This window comes from Orbicella faveolata, unplaced genomic scaffold (genome assembly GCF_042242905.1).
Source record: "Orbicella faveolata isolate gen_17 unplaced genomic scaffold, um_ofav_v1 contig_34, whole genome shotgun sequence".
NCBI lineage: Eukaryota > Metazoa > Cnidaria > Anthozoa > Scleractinia > Merulinidae > Orbicella > Orbicella faveolata.
The window spans coordinates 15,305,736-15,327,555 of NW_028301563.1; the positions used below are offsets into that span (position 1 = coordinate 15,305,736).

At 37.9% G+C, this 21,820-nt stretch overlaps 2 protein-coding genes across 2 annotated transcripts; one reads left to right on the forward strand and one right to left on the reverse strand.

Moving 5' to 3' along the window:
- Nucleotides 1-4,729: 4,729 nt before the first annotated feature.
- On the reverse strand, nt 4,730-11,694 carry LOC149105001 (tetratricopeptide repeat protein 38-like). The gene is made up of 6 exons (XM_089298945.1): nt 11,578-11,694; nt 9,738-9,815; nt 8,373-8,454; nt 7,514-7,649; nt 6,872-7,046; nt 4,730-4,798 (listed from the first exon to the last, which is right to left on the reverse strand). Exons 1-5 carry the CDS (start codon nt 11,611-11,613, stop codon nt 6,938-6,940), a joined length of 441 nt encoding a protein of 146 aa, XP_089155071.1. The 5' UTR covers nt 11,614-11,694; the 3' UTR covers nt 4,730-4,798; nt 6,872-6,937.
- Nucleotides 11,695-14,726: 3,032 nt separating this feature from the next.
- LOC149105002 (uncharacterized) lies at nt 14,727-21,253 on the forward strand (the record flags this gene model as incomplete). Its single annotated transcript, XM_089298941.1, has 4 exons — nt 14,727-14,769; nt 15,175-15,297; nt 18,768-18,896; nt 20,035-21,253. Coding segments are annotated over 4 exons (1,185 nt in total), but the record flags the coding sequence as incomplete, so codon positions are not given.
- Nucleotides 21,254-21,820: the final 567 nt, after the last annotated feature.

A 21,820-nucleotide genomic window follows, 5' to 3' on the forward strand; every position in this document is an offset into this window, starting at 1 on the left:
GGGAAGAAGTAAGAAAAAAACAAGATGAAAAATGTGAAGACAAATTGATGATCAATTTTATTCCACGAAGTTGTTGGTGTTGAGCAAGTGTAAGTCTGGCTCTTATTAGAATAAGAGGGAAAAGGAGTGCTCTGTAATACAAAGATTACGGATAAGTCACCTTCACAAACTAGTTTCATGACATCATGACTGTAGCAAACCCAGGCTTTTACAGCCAGGATTTGAAAAGTGGCCTCCAAAATGTGCCATAGCGCCCACTCAAATGAACAATTTATGGGGCAACATATGAAAAATAATTAGATTTTCTTTAACAAGTGGCCATCTGCAGGACACCTGGACGCCCATCTGGCTAAAAGCCTGAGTGAATCTGACAAAACATTTATGCAGAACTCACCTTTTCAACATAGTACAAAGCCCAGTGCCAGAAATTATGGCACGTCAAAGACTCACAAGGCTGCAATGAAAAGGAAACCAAATGTTATTATTATGTGCATTGTTAGGTTTTCTTTTCTATTATTTTATGAAGGTAGTTTAATTTGAGGTGGCAGGTACATACTGTCTCTCTCTCCTCAATTTGTCAAATGACTCCAAGAAGATTCCTATAGTATGTTGTAACCGGTTTTTAGTTAAGAACCATTGCAACTTTTTTTCCCTGGATGCCTGTTCAGTTCAATCTCTAGTGAATTACAAACTCAGCTAATTAATCTGTGCACTGAGCCGTAAAAATATAATGTATGTGTTACTCCAGCAATGAATTATTCATTCAGTGATTTATTCTTTCCATCCCCCTCCAAAGTTGTTTTGCTTTGAACCATGAGTTTACTTATTGACTATTTGCTCATAAAAGACTCAGGCTCGTGTCTATGTATATTAAAACAATTAGACTACCAGCTGCATGTATACATGTACTGGACATACAGTGGGCTACGTAGCTGTTTAAGTAGTAATTGGCACCCATTGCAGACCTATGGTACTATGATATTAAAGAAACACACCTTCCAGTTATCCATAGTTTTGCTCAAAAATTCAATTCCTTCATCTTGCCGGCCTTCCATCTCCATAACATGTGTTAAGGCATGAGTAGCCCAGGTGTCTGTTGGAACAAGCTGTAGACCCTAGAATATAAAATTAATGCAATTATAATTAATATTGTGAAGTATATATGAAATAGTTCATTAATATTATAATAATTATAATTGTATACCTAATATTAGTATAAATCTACTAACATTCTATCACGAATGCCATTCTCTGATTGGCTACGCTACTCACTATCTATTCTGTGTTAGTAGCATTCTACTAGTATACTAGTGCAAATGCTGTAATCTGATTGGCTGAGCCATTGAACACTATCAGCCACTAGTGTGCAGTGGCTGGAGGTCATCTAGGAAATGGCGAGGTTTTTTTTTTGCTTTTCCAAAGTTTTGGAGGAAAATTTGGATGCAAATAGATAATTAAATTCCTGAAAAGTCTAAATGAAGGACATTTACGGTTTCTTGACTTTTAAAAAAGTTGAAATTATTGAAAAAACTGATGTGCATGCGCACACAACTCAATTTCAAAGGACAATTCAATTTGAGCGACCTTTTTAAGGCGTCAAGAAATAATTGAAAACCGTTATTTGAAGTAAATTTTAGTGAGAATTCTACTAAAACAATTAGATTATTCACTCTCCATTTCTATGAGGTGATGGTTGATTCAGCCTTCAGCCTCATCAACTGTCACTTCATAGAAATCTCAAGCTCATAATTTAATTGTTTAATAGGAAGTGAGTAGCGTATATGTAGCACTCAATCTAGTGTCTCTTTGTTAACAAAATGACAGCTGCTCCTAGCGTTTTCAAAGTATCTGTGAAGAGGATTTAGATAAAGTTTTGAACGACTAGTAGAGTACTAAAGGTAAAGTCTGCGTACGAGCCAAGTAGCCCATCAGGCCTGAGCTTATCCCGGTTTCTGTAGCATGAAGCGACTGGGAGTATTTCTACTCCCCCTGGATGGGATGCTAGTCCATCACAGTGTTACCCCCAGCATTAAGTTTGCCAGTACCCATTTATACACCTGGGTGGAGAGAAGCACTGTGAGAGTAAAGTGTCTTGCCCAAGAACACAACACAATGTCCCCGGCCAGGGCTTGAACCCGGACCGCTTGATCCAGACACAAGCACACTAACCATGAGGCCACCGCGCCTCCCTTGTGAAGAGGATTTAGATAAAGTTTTGAACGACTAGTAGAGCACTAAAACAGTTAGATTATTCGCTCTCGATTTCTATCCGTGATAGAAATCTTGAGCTCATAATCTAATTGTTTAATACATGTAGTGGTCGTGACTGTCGTGTGTGACTGCTACCTTGTCATGGTGGAGAAACTTGTGAGTCTCAATGAACCTGGGAGCTATGCTGGCGTGATTTATTACTCCTGGTAGGGCCACCCACACCAGAAAGGTCAATGGTGAGAGACCAGACTATTCTCCCTGTCCTCCGGGTTATGGGGTTGGGCTGCAGACTAATCACTCACTTCCATAAAAATTCATGATGACAGAAACCACGTAGCAAACTGACACACACCCCCCTGAGGTGTTAGAAGCATTAATAATAGTAGTGGTTTACAGTCATTTAACATGCGGCAGGTGCTGACAAAAGAGTTTTGATGTGGATTACATTTTCAACATAACATTAAGAGTATCAGACTGAAATGAAGCACTTTCATGGAAAACAGCAAATACTTTAGAACAGTAACAATTATTATAGGGTTTCACATACTCACCACACCATTCATTTGTTGGATTATGTTTATAATACTTCATCCACATAATAAAACTTTCCCACATTACACTTTAGAGGGTACAAACAATAACACCAGAGTGAGGTGGACATTCTGATCCAGGGAGGGAGGGGGGTACTCCCAGAAAAATTTAGTGAGGGTGCGCAGCCCGCTTTCTAAAACCCTTACCCTATTTATGACTAAAATCTGCGATTTTTCCCTACCCTATTTATGACCACACCAAAGATGTGGCTGACACAGTTGCCCTAAACATAATGGTCTTATCAATGATGAAAGAGTAGCTTCCTCTAAAAAACATACCCAATTCATTACTGGAGTTCAAAAACCATACCCTATTTAAGACCAAAATGGCCAAAATTGATACCCTAATTAAGACCAAAACTGCTGAAAAACCATACCCTTTGAGGCCGCACATGTACCTATATAGCCCATATAAGGGAGTACCCCCCCCCCCCCCCCCAGGATTCTAACACATTTCTTGCAGTTATGTTCATTCTCACAGTCTCAACTTGGCACCATTGCAACCTCATTCCCAGAGCCTCCCCTATTCCTGTCCCCTGGAGTGACAGAAAAGGGGGCAGAGAGAAGTCAGAGACCCTGGGAACAAGGTCAGCACCACTCTTCATTAGAATTTGAGAAAGGCCTGTTAAAGGACTCAGCAGCCTATAAGATATATCACTCATTGTCTTGAATACATGTCACTTTTGCCATCATGGTATAATTGGCTCATATACCATGATGGCTAAAGCCAAATTTGAAACCCTTGAATTGCATTATCCAGTGATCCAGTTTTTACATGTAATTAGATTATTTAGGCACTCATTGGAAGGAGGTCACTTAACTCAAACCATTACATATGGCATCTGTAAAAACACTTCTGAACACAAACACATGGCCTTGTGCACAATGTTGGTGTACAATTGCGTAACAAAAACGGTCTCACCCTAGATTTCTTATTATTTCTCGTCATTCTTAAAGCCAGTGGTCGTAAAACTTCGCAGAATTAAAGTTCCATCTATGTGCACCACAAAAAGCGAAATTTTCCATCTGAAAGAGATTTATTAGAAGAACAATAACAAAATTCCGAAAACAGGTTAGGCAAAAAGTGCCATTTTCCCCCCATTTTTTGACCAAAACGGAAAGTGCATTATTATAATTTTTAACTTCTTAGTGTGAACAATTCAATTCAAGAAGGTGTCTCCAAAGTGCACCTAAATTTTGCTTTAAGCAAAAGCGCTTTTGAGACGTAGCTAAGATGGAAGGAAACTACATGAAAAGCGCTACAAGATGGTGCTCATTTAAATAGGAAAAAATTAATAACCTGCGAATTACAGCATTTCTAAAACAAATTTTCGTCCGATTTTTGCTAATTTTGATTTGTACACCAACATCGTGTGCGAGGCCACATAGACTAAAATCTAGTTTTGCCTAATGTTCTCAAAGTGCAAACTGATTTACTACCTTGTGTTGATCCCAGACATCTGTTGAAATGGCTTTTTTTCAGGCCGCTTCACGCACTGTTGGTTTCATTCATGTGATTTTAAAAAATCATCACGTGATAACAAACATCTCTTTGCGCAGATGGCCAAAGTTTGCAGCACAGTGGTTGCAAATTCCTCAAAAGTACCAAGTTCAAGGCAAATCTTAATCCATGCAATGAATTTTGCATCTCCCAAAGTCTTCTCTGTAACATATATCTTGGAGTGCATCTTGCTGGAAAGTGTGAAACTCAACAAACTTGGAAACAAACTGTGAAGCAACTTCCCCAACGGCAGAGATTCACTCATCACACAGTCATGAATTCATCATCACATGATCACTTTTTTGAATCATGTGAATGAAACCAACAGGGCGTGTAACGGCCTGAATAAAAAAGCCAATTTCATGTTCGGACGTCTGGGATCAGCAGTACATGGATGTGTACTTGAAATATCATGTGTACCTTTCGAGCTTGTTTCTCTGCTTCTCTGTGGAAGTTTGTCTCTTCCAAACCAAATGCATGAAGACCAAAGAGGTACCTAGAAATAGCAATGGTTGAAAACAAACAAACAAGCAAATTAGTAGCAATTAAGGCTATGCTGACGATTTTGTTCAGTATTCTCAAACCAGTCAGTCCTGTGAGTGGATCTGATAAATGAGGTCAGAACAACCCAAGAGTGTGGCCTGCATGTTCAGTCTGTAGCTCAAGTCAACTTACATCAATGTAACTATAATGTGACTATAAAGTGACTATAAAGTCATGGGTGATAGAAGTGTTGAGACACTTCATTGTATTTTCACTTGCCTTGGAAAAATCCCCCCAGTCCCCCTAAACGATGCTGGTTTACTATCCCTATAACCGAGCAGAACACGGGTAGACAGAGCAACTGCACATTATATCACAACACTGAGTCGGAAGGGGGCAGTGGGGTGGGGGGGGGGGGGGGGCGCTGGTGTGGGATTGGAGAATCATAGCTAGAAGCATTATGAAATACGTAATGTCTCTTGAAACTACTTATGTACTTTTGTCCTTATCAACAAAACGACTGAGAAGTTCGGCTTTGAGATTGGCTTCGCAAGGAATCCACTGGGCATTGTACTTATGTCTCAAGCTCATTATTGTAAAGTGGAATCCAAAGTTTTTAGTAAGGTAGTATCATGAGGAATCGCAGATAAAACTATTAATCAAATAGTTTTAAACTGTGGGGAGGGAAATTACTTATGGTTCAAGTGATCGTGCGGTTCAAAAATACAGGGTCTGAGAAACAAGGATTCCACTGTATGTCAAAAGCTACTGAACTACATGTAAAGAAGAATCAAACTCGACCTCCAACATTAGTCTACATGTACAAGCAGGGCTCGAAATTGCGACTCACTGGTCGCCAATGCGACCAAAAATTGAGCACTGGCGACTAAATTTTCAGAACTGGTCGCCAGCTGGCGACTCGCGTTTTGTCCGATAACTAAAGAAAACCACGACACAACTTTTGTTTTTAAATCTTTATATTAGGAAATCAATCGGATATGGTAGCTAGTATACAACTCACCTTGCCGTTCCCACAAGATAATCGAAAAAATTGAATGTATTTCGACACGTCGATACTGCGTTCACGGCGCGCCATATTGTTTCAGCGGCTTCTTCCGAAACTGCGATCGTAGGCGCACTTCACCATGTGCTTTTCATTTGCCGCGAAAATGGCGGCAGATACCAATCAGTTGAAGGAACTACGTGAGTTTTTCCGAGCGGGGAATGAAGATTCAAGCATGGCGTTGTTTGTCGGCAGCGAAGGGCATCGAGGAAAACAAGTCGAAAATAAAGAACGGCATTTCGAAGAAGTAGCAAAGGGAAAATACGCAAGGACTCCTGTTTGTCTCACAATGAAAACCACAGACTTGAAACGTTTTATGCTTCGCCTCATTTAAAATGACTATGGAGACAACCGTCACCTTCGGACCAGAGACAAATCACCTGAGAACAACAGTAGCTTTATAACTTAGTGTTACCCGTGTTGTTTTTAATTGTTTTCGCTCTTCAGTTGTGACTTTTCTTGCATGCGAAGTGACGTATAAAATCGTTTTCTTGTGTAAGTTATATATAAAATAAGTTGGCGACCAAAATATACGATCTGGCGACCAAAATTTTTCCGTTAGTCGCCAGCTGGCTCCCGAACGAAAAAGTCAATTTCGAGCCCTGACAAGTCTTCGTGTAGCCATACCCAGCCCCTGAGGAAAAGCATTTCTCCTCTGAGGGGAGAGAAATTACTTTTAGTTCAAGTTATCAGGAGGTTCAAAAACAGAGGGTCTGAGAAATAAGGATTCCACTGTATGTCTTCCAATGTATAATTTCAAGAACAACTTGACCTCCAACATTACTCTACATGTGTACAGTCATGCAGCTGCACTCAGCCCCAGAGGAAAAGCTTTTCTCCTCCGAGGGTGGGTACTGCTACAGGTACATCTGTAGGCTATATATTGACTCCAACATGCACATGACCTAATATTATAATTCAGAACAAACGTCAATAAAAAATAATTTTAATGGTTATAAACTATTATCACTCATAAATAATAATTCTTATAATTAATTAAAAATTAAACTTCTGAATCATTACCCATATAATGGCATTTCTTTTTTCCAGTGTGGGAAAACTCTGGCAACGCTATCTCTTATCCGGTCCTTAGGACCAAAAAAAAATACCGTAGTCTGTCAGCATCTTTAGTGCAAAGATATCTGTAGGATATGCTACAACAATTTCATCCCAGATGTCTTGGGCCCTGGGTATTTTTCTAGAATAAAAAATTAATACAATGTCATATTAATAATTTAAATCACATTTTGATTGTCAAACAATAATAATTAATTGTAATTTAACTATGACCACACTGGTCTGGTACAAGCAGTACTTGCTTAGGGGGAAATGGTGTGAACACCCATTTTTGCACTGTTGCAACCAAACATCTGAAGTGGTGGTGAAAAACTATCAACTGAAGGTCCTTTTAAAAACCATGGGTATCGCAGAATTTTCATGAATCAAATTTCATGGACTATCTCGCCGTCTTTTTAGACCGTTTAATGTATGCATCTTACAGTCTCTGCTTTTTTCACAAAGTGTTTTGAGTCTTGATTTTTCACAAGGGTAAAAAAGTCTCAAAGTCCCGATTTTAATGTTTGTCTTAATTATATAAATGAAATGATAGGGTCTGAATGTCTTCGGATTCAGAGATGAATTACTCTTAATACAGCTTCATCTCACCCAGCATATAATGCTATTGCAGCTTCTGCATGCAGTCTTTCTCTGTCAGTAATTAGATCATTGTCAGCAGCTAGAGATTGGATAACATCCATAGAATCTTTGATCTGAATTTCATTTGCCAAGACATGACCCATAACTAAAAGAAAACAAGAAAACTTAGATGTACATGTAAATATGTTACTAATTACACACGAATTATATTTATAAGGCCCATCTACATGAATTCTGAAAATACAGTGTCACCTGGCCCTCAGTCGCAGATGCTGAATAATGACAACACGTCCTGTTTTCAAAATTATTCATTTCTGCTTCTTCATCTTTTAGCAATACAATGTATTTTAGTTTAAGAGCACACATAATAACACAATGGTGTACTCGCATCCAATCAATTCTTTTTGGTGGTAAAATTTGACACCACATAGGGTGTTATACTTCATGTTTTGAATTTATGTTCAACTTGTTAATTAAAATAATTTTGTACCAATTAGTCTCTCATTATATGTTAATAATAATAATAATTATAATAATAAATAATAATAATAAACATTTAACCAGCTGATATTACCCTTCAGCACAAAGTACTGTTATCAACGGGGTCCTGCTTAATTTGAAAACTTTAGCACTTAATGTTTTTTGATGAGTTTTGTTTCAGTTATAAGTCTCAGAAATGTTTCAGATCTACAGTATATAATTATATAGAAAAGGGCATTTCAAAATGATCATGACAAGACAGTGCTTGATACTACATGTACCAGTGTAACATATTTAAATATGTAAGCACAAAAAACAGCTGCAGTAAATACTTTTAGTTGCAAAGTAACATTGCTGACAATGAGAAATAAATTCATCAAATATTTACGGAAATTAGGATCTGCCTCAAGCATCCTCGTCACCAAAGTTTCTAATCCTCCAACAGTGTCATCTTCAAGATGAGCAACAACCTGAGACCAAGCATCAGAAAGAAATGCAATGTTAGAAATATGCCACAATTTCACATTAGCCCTCAGTAGACATAAGCATGTAATATCTTCAAACACTTCAAGAGGGAATCTCAATTTAAAGCCTCCTTAATATAAATAATTTTTTATACCTAATGGTATAAAATACCTTTAGTAACCATATTTATAATCAAAACAATATGCCTTTCACTATATTACATGTACCTTGAGCTGAAGATTTACTCTTTACAATTTATTCTACATAGGGTAAGCAATTAAGAAATAGAAGACATATTTATTGTACCGTGTTTTTGTCGAGTTATAGAAACACGAGTAGAAGTTTGGGAGGACGAGAAATACTTTTTTGAGTTCTCCCAAACTTTCACAAGTGTTTCTATAAGTCGATAGAAACACGGAAAACATGTTTTCTATTTCTTTTAGAAAACTCCGCGACGAAAAAAAGGAAAAACAACTTGTTTACTTTATCTCAAAATGCAAATTATCTTTGCTTGTGCCATCATTAAGTCAACAGCTCATGCTAGTTCTGTGTTTCAATCAAGTTATAGAAACACATTTTTTAACCAATCAGCACACGTATTTTCTTAGGGCTGTTTTCTAACATATCATGTTGTATCCTAAGAACATTGTCATTAATTGTAAGGTTATTAAAAGTCTTATATGTACAATACAGAGCAATTGTAAAGATGTTTACTGGTGTGACTGAGTGTAACAAAAAGAGTTGCATCTGACACAGCAACAAATATTTAAACAGAGATGCCTGTAAATGCCAAGTACTTTTCAAATGCATCTTATGGTGCCAGTTTTCTATAACACAGTGATTGTTTTATTTAACTCTCTGTGTACTTGATACATGTAAATATATTTTGAATATTACTTTGAGTAATGGGCATAATCCTTTGTTGTTGTTGTTTTTTTTTTTCTTTGTTTGACTTGGTGACTTTACTTCTGTGATTGAAACAATCAATTCAGCCAATTAGATTCTTACAAGAGATTCAACTGTAATTGTGCTATGCAAATGTATTTGAAGACTTTTGAAAAGGATCAGTAGTAGATCTAGGGAAAAGGGCAGGGAGATGGTACTGCCCCCTGCCCCCCACCCCCTCCTATTAGTGAAAATGTTTAAAGCCCAAGGCAGCAGAAACCCTTTTGAGCCTTCACTTGAAAAGCACTAATCAGGGCAGGGAAAATTCCATGGCACCTACCTTATAAGAGTCTAGGTCTGCATCACTGAGGATGTTAATTATTTTGAATCATATTTAACTAACCTGACTTATTGTGGCATCAAACATTTTTGCAGCTTCATTGCTAGTTGTGGACAATAGGAGACCTTCTTTTCTCCACGCCTGTAAATAATAAATGCATTTAAATAATATACTCATTTAGTTTTGCAAGGATTAAAACATTATTACGAAACAGGAAAACAGATAAGCTTATATTGACGTTATCAAATAATTTGAAAACCTCCATACAGGCTGGCATTGGTGCGGAGCATAATTGTAACTCTACTTTTCCACATTTTATAGAAGAAAAAAAATACTCGGTATGACACAGCTTATCAGAGTGTCAAAATGTCAATTAAATATGAACAAGTTAATCAAGTCTTAATAATAAGTTTATATCGTGGCAATGATATAAATCACAAATTATGTGTTAATTAATATGCACTAATTTCGCACACTATGTTATTTTTTTATCGCTATTCACATAAAACATTATACAAAACTACAAATTAAAAAATGAGCGTGGAAATAAATAAGCATCTAGAACAAGGTCGAAGGCCATTCTACCACACGTACCTATAGAATGTAATCTCAACTGGACTGCAGCCTGTGAAATATTTTTATCCCCATGTATATATGCCTAGTCATCAGTAATTTTGACACAACTCCAGGCTCCACAAAATTTCCTTCTTAAAACCGAAATCCGTCAAGCTAACTAAAGGTTTCTGAAATAAAAGGATTTTTCTATGCACTTGTACATGTATAGCATGGAAGTTTAAATTTACTGACTTTAAAACCATAAAAAACAAGAAGATCTGTTAGATCTTATAACCGCGCTTTTAAATTTTAACTGTGTTCTTAGCACTACAGTGGCAATGCAGTGCACATTCCAAAGCAGTCCTTGATGATTCATTGATTACTGTAGACACCACATCACTTGATTAACACAAACTGTATTATTGCACCATCAATCGTACTCCTAGCCATTGTGAAATCTCCGATGACGTAGTGTTCTTAATCTGGAACTTTCTTCGGGATATGTATGGGCATAAACGATAGGAACGCAACAATAATGACGCTAATTAAAGTCAGGATTAAATTTAATTGGTTTTTCAATGAGGAAAGGCTAGCAAAGTGGTCACACGAGTCACATAATTCAAGAATTACGTTATTCACGGTTATCTTTAGTACGGTGGTTATTTCCCTGCCAATGACGTAATCCTTGCACGTTCTGACATGTTCTTTGCTTGACTTGCAAATATTTAATTTTCCTTCCGATCTATGAACTCGCTGCGATGAAACAGCCAAAGAATTTACTTCATTTGCCTAAAACCACAAGAAATACTAGCAAAACTTCAAATAAATTGATGACCGTCGCTTCTGCCGAAATAACCTTAAAGTATACACCATCTTATTTGTCACCTAGGGAAAGTGAAAGCTGTAATGTTAGCGCATTCCATGGCTGACGTAATACTTTTTTTTAACGTGTTTATTATTCGATTTGAATCCAATGCTTCGATAAAACCAAAAGAAAATATATTTTACACACAACAAGGAAAACAATATCCGTAAAATTGTCCGCGTATTAATGTTTCAAGAGCTTTTGGCGAACAAACACCACACGTTGCGTGACTCGAAATTTGGCCGAGCGGAGGTCTGCGTCTGGTCACCGACAAAAAAAAAATAAATAAACCACGGGTAGATTTTGAACCGCGCTCGGCCCATGGCCGCGCGGTTAACTATTCCACCAGAAAACCGATCGATCTACTGTATTTTAATATTTACATGTAAACTTTCCCTTTGCTAGGCCGCCGAGATTTTGTAAAATGTTCACTCATTTGAGCTGATTATATTTCAGTGCATCGACAAAAGAAATGTTACTTACATCAACATCCCTCCAGTGAGTGTGTAGGTAGGACATTTTGGTCAAACTATCCGTCCAAATTCCAACAAAAAATCTCCACGACTTTTAGCACCAGTTACTCCATATTCTCCGCGTTTGGGAATGATTCGAGCAGGTTTTTCTGCAGAGGACTGGGTACTAAAATCATTGTCATGCAAGGCAGTCACGCTAAAGTCACGCTTTTGTCATTAATATTTTACGGTCCATTTAGAAATCAATATTTCAGAGAGATTTAAATATTTCATTTTATCTTCTATCGTTAATTCTCTACTTTTTTGGTGTGTGAAACGGCAAACCTGAAAGTTTTATCTGGGATATATTCGCTTACATTACCGAAAGCTGACTCCATCCGCTTCCAACCAATCAAAAGCGATTATTTTACGGGGAGCATTGTCACCAACACACCAATAATCTTAATTACTGTCTGACACCACTCGGCTTTCGCTTGTCGATGCAGCCACAAATTCTGTGGACCGCCCCAAGTCATTTATTATGTAAACTTATTTGGTTTCTGTTGGTTGGAAGTTTCTATTCATTTCATTCGACTCCGACGTTCTCTTGAACAGCCTCATAGAACAAAATTCAGCCTAAACAATAGACCTCAGTACGAGGCTCTGGGGAATAACTACAGAGTTTGTGGGGTTTATTTCCCAGAGCCTCATGCTGAGGTCTATTGTTTTAGGCTGACTTTTAATATATCGAAATTGTTCTATTGTCTTTTTCTTTCATTTAATTATTATTCCATTTACAAAGCGATTGTGTTTTTAAATATTTACTCGACAACTGACAGCTGGGCAGAGTGGATGTACACGTCATGTTAGCAAATTGTTCTCTGTACTCTGAAAAGAGAGGATTACAAATTCGTCTCTGGCTCTAATTCTTGAGGGTGTCTGCTACGACTAGACGAAAGGGTAAGCCCCTTTATACAATCTCTATTCAGAAACAGTATTGTATGTTTAGTAGCAAAAAAACTGACTTAACTTTCAGACACTCATAAATTTTTATTAATTTTAATGCAAAGTATGATATGCCGGTAGAGTTTTATAATTGTACCACGAGACTCAGCTCAACGCAAACTCTATGTCCTAGCGCGACGTGATATACACGAAACATTGAAATTTTCTGTGAATTTTGATGCAGTTTTTTTATATAACAATAAAGAGGCAAAGTTATTTTATGCGTGTACCGTTGAAACCTATAAAGTTCAAGTGAGTGATGAAAATGTAAACGTTAACAATCCCTATCGACTCTGCTGGTTATAAAATCAATCATAATCTTTTCCAACTGTACGCTCTAAAGAACCTACTTTGTTTTCTGTTTTTTCTCCTCGCATGGACTGCAATCATAAATTGTCGCCGAAAGCTGAATTGAGCTGCATGTGCGCCCTTCGTTATGACGTAACACGGTCTAGCTAAAGATTATAGGGTAATTTTCGGGTATAAATATCATATAGATCCTCCAGTCTGAACTTTCGGACTCAGTTGACTTTTTATTTCGTAATTTATATCGCTGCATGCAGCTCAAAGGTTTTAATAGGAACTTTCAAAAGTTACTTTCCTTCTATAACGTTTAGTAAAGATGACGTGTCGGAAAGGCCTACTTGAGGTCAATTTTAAGATCTTTTAACAGGCACGTCAAGTCGTCAACCAGGTTAAACTTGCTGCGTTTATTCATTAAGCATTATATTTCAACGCTTTTGCTGAATATTCATTACATCCGAAATCTTCGTAATCATTTCAAGTCAAAGAATTCACGTCAATTGATGTTTTGAAAAATTGTACAGAAACTTAAAATATGTGCATTACTGATCCGTGTCCAATATATTCTTGGCATAAGGCCATGCAAGAGATTTTGCGGTTCATTTCGCTAAGCCCGATTTCCACATTTTCCTGTTTTTGAAGCTATGTCTTGTCTATGAAGGTAATCTCGGCCGCCTGACTTCTTGCACGTACTGGAGCATAGCCCGCCGAGGAGAGGGGGGGGGGGGGGGGCGGGCGTGGTACTCAACAAAGTTCTATACCGGGAGCTAGGCTCCGCCCCGAGGTCCGTTCGCAACCTCATACCATTGTACACTATTTCACAACTGAACCGTAATTTGAATAAATCAGTCTTCGTGTCATTTTCATGTAGTGCCTAATAAATTAAATGCTACAGTCGTAAGGTTCGTCTGTTCACAATATTGTATAAAGGCTTTTAATATAACTCAATAACAGATTTCCCAACCCTTTCAAATACCTCAACTTGTGAAATCCTTTCCCTTTTATATACCTGAAAGCTAAACTGAAGATACCCCTTTCAGGTAGGGTCTCCCCGGGAGTACACTGATCCCCTCCCGGGGGGGGGGGGGGCTTGGCTGATTTATTTCAGTCTATAGTTTAGGCTATATAATTCAGTCGATCAGAATTGTATCGATCAGGGACGATATAGGCCACAAACTCTATACAACGGATAAAGGAATTAAGAACTACCTTTCTAGCTGTCTGGAAATTTATGTTTTAAGGTCGATTGATCTCAAGCAATCTCCCTGTCGCAATTTTTCCGTATAAATCCAGCAACCTCTGGTGGGGACCGGAAAGGAGGGGTGGGGTGGGTTTGGATTGAAGGCGTTGAACAGTTTATTTCCAAATAGTAGACCATGAAGTGTTTTACAACTCTACCTTGAATCTTTTCTATGTCGTGAAATGCACACAAAAAAATCACGATCAATGGCAAACAACTAGTTTGATATCCAGTGACTCAACAATACATTTTCTTATTTTAGCACCACGCGAAATTCACCCGGAATTCAAGACTTTTTTCTTGCACCGATTCAGTTTCTATATTATCAAAACGACAGGTGCTGGTGCGGATCTAGGGGATGGGGCTCGGGGGTCTCGGTCTAACCCCCCTGAATTTAAAAAAATGCGACATTATAACACATTGACTTGGCCTCAGAATACCGGAAATCCCATTTCTGAGGACCTCAATTTTAAAAATTTCCGGGTGAGAATGCCCTCGACCCCGACGACCCCTCGCCCCTCCCCCCCCCCCCCCCCGCCAATAGGAGAGCGCCTTCGGCCGTCCGTATCTCCAGTTCCCTGTTCTTAAATCCTGTATCCGCCCTAGAAGTGCGCTGAACGACGTTAAATTGTACTTGCAAAGCTGGATTCTTTGGAAACGGAAGAAAATGTTTTGGTAACTTACGTTTTACAGCAATTTTGACACTTTACTACTTTAACATAATTGAGATCTTCTACAGTGTATACATGACCCCTTTAAGCAATACTAGTCGCAAGGGACAACTATGTCTCTAGATTTTCAATATCGTGTAGGGAAATTGCTGTCAGAAAGTGATGCAATAATCTGCCTAAGTTAACAAGCCTGAAATCATTCACCGATCGTTCCTACGTTTCTGTGCACTGCAACACTTAGACTTAATGATTCTCTCGTCGAAACTATCTTATCTTATTCCTCGACATTAAGGCTAAACCCCTAGACTAATACAGATTGCGCATCAGGTTCCACGCATCCTGAGAAGCAGAACTTGAATATATTATTTGCACTGAACTGATATCATTTACTTTCTTTTGATCTCTCTAGATATAGACGAATGCAGAACCAACTCTCACAGTTGTGATGTCAATGCTGCTTGTAATAATACCAAGGGAGGCCACAATTGCACCTGTAAAGATGGGTATGCTGGAGATGGAAAGAACTGTACTGGTAACAAGCAAAATATCTTCCAGTACATGTATTGAAATGAAATTTGTCAAAGAACTTCATTTTAAAATCCCAATAAATTGAATAGCTGCAAAGAATAATATTATCGAACATCATGATAGCTTTATAGAATTTGACTCCATGGCAGTCAAAAAGTAGATCTTTATTTATGCGATTAGTATAATTTTTATATAAAATGAAGTAACTTATTTCAATGTGCTTAGTTAATCTATCATTTGCCGAAATGACATAATCGTTGTTTCAAGTAGTAAAGCTAAGCTTAACTAGTAACTCTGCAAAGACTGGAGAGCAAAAAAAAAAACAAACAAACAAACAAAAAGATGTCCACGCTGATCTTAAACTTTCTAACTTAAACAAAGTTCAAGCTGTAGAGCGATTTCTCCTAAATTTCAAGAAGGAATATATTGGTATGTCAATTAATTGCTTGAAGTTGACCTGAAGCTTCTTTAAATTGGTGACCATAATTTCATCGTGCGATCCCCTCACATGTTACCGTTTGGCTTCTATTTTTATACATTTCTTCTGGTTGTCTCAATCAATTATGAGGTAGAATTTTTCATATATTTCTAAACAATTTTTCAAATTCAAGATGGTGCACATTTCGAAGTGTCAGTTAGATGTGATATGACGTCATGATTGACATACGTAATTATCTTTAATTAAAATAAACAAATTTAGATACTTTGTATGTCACGTATGTTTGACTGCCATTGGGTCAACACGTTTTGACGTACTTAGGTGATATAAAGAGAAAAATAATGCCAGTTAATTACTCGTCCTCGCACGGCTAACAGAACGTTCTGCTCTAGGTCAAAGTCGGTTAAGACTTGTTTACGTGAGTTGGATAACCAATTTACAAAGCAGGCAATTTATCACTTCAGTCCTCTGCAAAAACTCTAATAAACAATTCACTACATAAAGGGCACTTTCCTTTCTGATAATCAACGGATAGTAGGCATAAGAATATACAACAGGTATCCGCACAGTTTTCTAATGGTTCAATTCCTCATTTTATGTTTCAGATATAAACGAGTGCACAACCAGGTTCCATAGCTGCCATGTTGATGCTGTGTGTCATAATACCAAAGGATTTTACAAATGTACTTGTAAATCTGGATATGCTGGAGATGGCAAAAAGTGCGCTGGTAATTATCTTATATCGTGGTAGCTTTGTAGAATTTGACTGCAGGCAAAGCAACACATAGGTGGAAATTTATTTATGCGATTAGATAATTTTATAAAATGAAATCACTTATTTAAATGTATGTAATTAACTCCATCATTTGTAAAAATGATAGAAACGGAGGTTTAAGCGGTAAAGATAAGCAAAGTAACTCTGCAAAAGACTGGGGGACAAAAAAAAAAAGCCAGCACAAAAATTGCTAGCGCGAATATTATGGTATATCAATTATGAGTACTCGCTTGACCTTAAGTTTCTTTGAACTGATTGGTATTTTGATCGGGCGATTTCCTGACGTGTTACATTTGACTTTTTTTCAAAGTTTTTGCACTTTGTCAGAGAAGATTTAGAAATTTATTGAGCTTTTATTCTAAACCAAATACAGTTCTCGTAATTTTTATACACTTTTTTTTTCCTGATTTTCTCGATCAATTGCGGGGTGGAATTTTACTGATGTTTCTAAACAAATTTTGAAATGCAAGATAGTGCACACTTCGAGACGTCAGTTAGGTATGATATGACGTCATGATTGACATGTATTCATTCATAAAGGCTGGATGTTTTGCATGGCAGATATGTTTGACTGCTATTGAGTCGACACTTTTTTATGTTCTTGAGAGATATAAAAAGAAAAACAAATATTGTTAATTAGTCGGCCTTGCACGGCTAGTAGAAAGTTCTGCTCCAGCTAGGTCAAAGTCGGTTAAGACTAGTTTACGTGACTTGCATAATTAGATATCAGACTACACTCTTTATGGCCATGTTCAAGCAGAGCGCAAAAGGATTTTCAACAACGAAAACTTTTCTCTTGATAGACTTTTCTGTGTCAAAATAAGGTTTTTGTTAAAAAACACGAATGAGGGGAAGCGAGAGACCTATCTTATTTTAGTGCTCGATTCCTTATCTCGTTTACCACAGATTGAGAGCCTGGGATAACCTGATTAATATAAAAGGCAGGCAACTGATCCATCTCCGCCTCTTAAAACGCTAATAAACGAATTGCTGCATAAAAGGCACTGTTCTTTCTAAAAATCGACGGGTGGTGTGCTTAAAAGTAATTAGCAGAAATCACCTTCAGTTTCTTAATTAATCAATTCATCATTTTATGCTTCAGATATAAACGAGTGCACCACCAAGTCCCGTAGCTATCATGTTAATGTTATTTGTCATAATACCAATGGATCTTACAAGTGTGCTTGTAAATCTGGATACCATACTATAGGAAATTAACACTCGTCTTAATTAACGTATTTGAAATCAATGCGACTTAAATTAACGCGAATTGAAGGTAAATTTGCTTCCCAATAAAGGAAATTAACGTAAGAGAGGGGCTAAAATTTGAAAATGAGGGAAATTAACGCGTCTGCCACACCAAGAAAGTAAAAATAAACAGCGAACACGAAGGAAATTCAGTTGAAGTACAGCAGACGATTTTCAAATGTGAAAGATTGATGCGAAAATTTATTCTTTGGCTGTGCCAAGAATGTCTGGAGTATGTCGTAGATTTTGGGGAAAATAACGGTAATTGACGTCGCGGAAATTAACGCGCAGCTTAATTAACAGCGTGGAAATAAACATTAACATAAATTAACGCGACTTAAATTAGCGCAATTTTTTTTTAAAATTTTCATGAAACGTTAATTTCCTGTAATAAGGTATGTTGGAGATGGCAAAAAGTGTGCTGGTAATTATCGAACATCGTGATAGCTTTATAGAATTTAACTACGCATCATACAATATAGATGGTTCTTTATTTATGCGTTTTGTTAATCTCATAAACTTGAAATCACTCAGCGTAGACGTACTTAAATTAATCTATCATTCGCCAAAATAATAGAATTAGTGATATATGTGGTAAAGCTAAGCTACAATGTATGTAACTGTGCAAATACTGGAGGGCAAATAAAATGCGCACAATGTTTATTTTAAACTTGTCTAACTTACTTTTTTTAAAATATGGGGCGCATGGCTTATCCTAGTTACTGCTCTATTTTCAAAATTCGTTTCGTGAAATTTTGGTCTGAAATCATACTTGAGCCGCGCTTGTTTAATTGATTTTAAATTAATTCAAGCGCATGATTTCAGTTCTGACCAAATTGCTTTTCACTCAGTTCAGTTACCATTACTAAACAACGTTCAAGCTATAGTAGTCATACTTTGTGATTTTTTTTTGCTAAAATTAATCAGGGAATCGAGCATCTTGACATGCCGATAAGAGCAAAGAAATCACCTTCAGTTTCCTTTTTATACAATTCCTCATTTTATGTTTCAGATATAAACGAGTGTACAACCAAGTCCCATAGCTGCCATGTTGATGCTGTGTGCCATAACACCAAAGGATCTTACAAGTGTACTTGTAAAACTGGATATGCTGGAGATGGAAAAGACTGCGGCAAGCCTGGTATTTATTGAATATCAAAGTTCTTTTTTTTTTTTTTTTTTAAATTTGACTGAATAAGGTGTAATAGATGCCAAGATCTTTATTTATAAGATAAATTTATCTTGAACAAGTACGCATGGTATCACCTAATAAATTGAAGTTAATCCATCACATGCCAAATTAAAAGGATAACATCGGTGATATGGTGCGTTAAACTAACTGTGCAAAGACTGGAGGGCAAATGGAGGCTGAAAACTACATGCTTTCACAAACGACAAAATTCTCCAAAATTTTGGTCGTGGGATTATATTGTATTTTTTCTATAGCAGGCACAACTTTTGATCTCAGTTTTCGTCTAAACAATCAGAAAAGCTTCCTTTTACCCTGTTAGCGACATAGTTGCCGTGGATGAGTTCCGTGAGAATTGATTTTCATTTTCGGATTGCATAATTCTTAACGAAAGTTAACCAAATAATCGCGTTTTCATCGTTCCATTATATTTCTGTAGTGAACAACTCCGCACTACGGCCTGAACAACTTCCCACCAACTTTACGGCCTTCTACATACAGTCGCTTAGCTTACTTAATTCTGAAACACGGGAAAATTCAGTCAGAAAAAATATGGAGTATTCACTACCTCGATTGTTTCTCCGCACTTATTTGAAATGAGGGGACTGTAATCATTTCAGCCTTCGAGGCCTAGATGGTTATTTACTACTGGCTCGGATCAAATGCACGCTCATTTATATTACCTAATTGGTAGAGGCTTCAGACTGTAATGGGCCTCGGTTTGTTTGAATGGAACACGTCGGCGTATGGATCTTAACTTAATTACATTTTGGGACAACTAAACCGAGAGTAAAACGACGATTAAACATCAGGTAATGAGCTCTGCCACAGATCAAAGTCTGTCGAGACTACATTACGTGGCTTGCTTAATGCGATCATAGCGTTCACTCTTTATGATGAAGCGGGGTGCAAAAAGGATTCTGCAATGGCCTTGTCGAAATGACAAAAACTTCCGGAAACTAAATTAGTAGTCTAAAATTTCAATTTTAAATTCCGCTGGGATTTATCTAGTTCCAGAAGATAAAATTTGCTTTACACTAGTTAAGTAATTATGGTATCAATAATTTCCCTTTTTCTCCTACATGTTTAGTTCCATTTACAACGCGTGGGCGTAGTGGACGATTTGGAACTATTCAGAAATTCACCGTTCCCAGAAGCGCTCGCTATCTTATCAAAGCTTGGGGAGCCCGGGGAGGAACACACTCATACAACTATGGATACAAGCCGGGAACTTACTATGGCGGCAAGGGTGCGTACATTAAGGGCAAGTTCAGACTGACTAAAGGAACAGTGCTGAATATTGTGGTGGGACAGAGAGGAGGAAACTCAGTAGAGGTGAAAGGAGGAATAAGTACTACCCAGACAGCAGCTCAGCTAGGGCGGTCTGTAGAGGACAATGCTGGTACAGGGGGAGGAGGAGGAAGTTTTGTTTACACTAGAAGTAATGTGCTTTTATTAGCCGCCGGAGGGGGAGGGGGTGCGTCTAGTGGATATAACGGGGTGGATGGTCAGGCGGGAACAACAGGCACCAGTAGTGTTGGGCAAATTCCGTCCAGAGTTCGGAAGGGAGGTACTGGGGGGCAGCCGGGTGAATGTAACAGTGCAGGAGCTAGTTACCATGGGAGTGTAGGTGCAGGCTGGTATGCTCAAGGGTGTGCCAGGAAGGGGAAACAGCATGGAGAGACGGGCGGATCACGTGCTCAAGGCTGGACTGGAGGTCGAGCCGGCAGCATGAACAGCGGGTACAACGGGGCGCGAGCACCAGGAGCGGTGGGAGGATTTGGTGGTGGTGGAGGGGGGTCAGAAGATAATGGTGCATCTGGTGGAGGGGAAGGGTACTCTGGGGGAGGCAGCGGTACCCGTGCACGCCAAGCTGGAGGGGGAGGGGGTTCGTACTGTAGTGGTCAGGGTTGTTCTGGTGTAACTGGTGGAAACTCCAATGATGCAGGGCTTGTGAAGATTATCGAGATATCCGCATAATAACGAAAACATGTTTTTTGTTTTCTTTATCTCAAACCAACTGGTAGACATAACCCTCCGTAGATTTAATCTTCAAACTAATTTTTTCTCAAGTAAAATAGTTTTCCTGGTTATTCCATAACTTTTTTCACCAAAGCAAAACACATCAGCAATGTATAAAATAGTTTTAAGTTTTTGTCTGGTCTCGTGAGACTTAGCGCTAATTATATTGCACGAGCACTAACGAGGTACAGCGAACGTAACATAGGGAAGCCTTCACTGATGAAACAAAAAGCCCGACAATTGCCATAAGAAGTTTAAAGAATTAACGTCAGTTTCTCGTGCGTCTGTCCCGTTATTGATCATGAATTTTGTCATAACGTTGTCAAAGTAGCTGTGGATTCACGAGGCGAAAGCCAAGTAGATCCGCAGACTACTTTGACACTGTTATGACGAAATTCATTGTCAATAACAGGCCAGACGCATGAAAACTGACTCCAATCTGTTTTTTTTTTTTGTCAAATTATCCGCTCTCGCTCGTTGACGCATCGCATAAATTAAAAATTCATGTCTGTCCGCTTATTGACAATAATAAATTAGCCAATGAAAGCGTGAGAATTTCTACAGTTATCGTAAAAGTTTTTACTGAAAAATATATCATAACGCGGAGTGCACTTTAGTGAATGTTAGTACGTCAAGTAGCTGTCAATATTAGCAATAAAAATGGCGGCACTATAATTGGAATTCCAAATATAAATTAAAACTAGCTGATATCTGCGCCAAATGTTTCCCTTGAATTGGTCTGGAAAAGTGTCTGCTCCGAAAATACTTGTCTCATCAATTTGTTTCAACAGTGGAACCGTCCTTAGGAAAGAAAAGCTGTATAGAAGACTTACCAAGGTTTTGCCACACAGCAG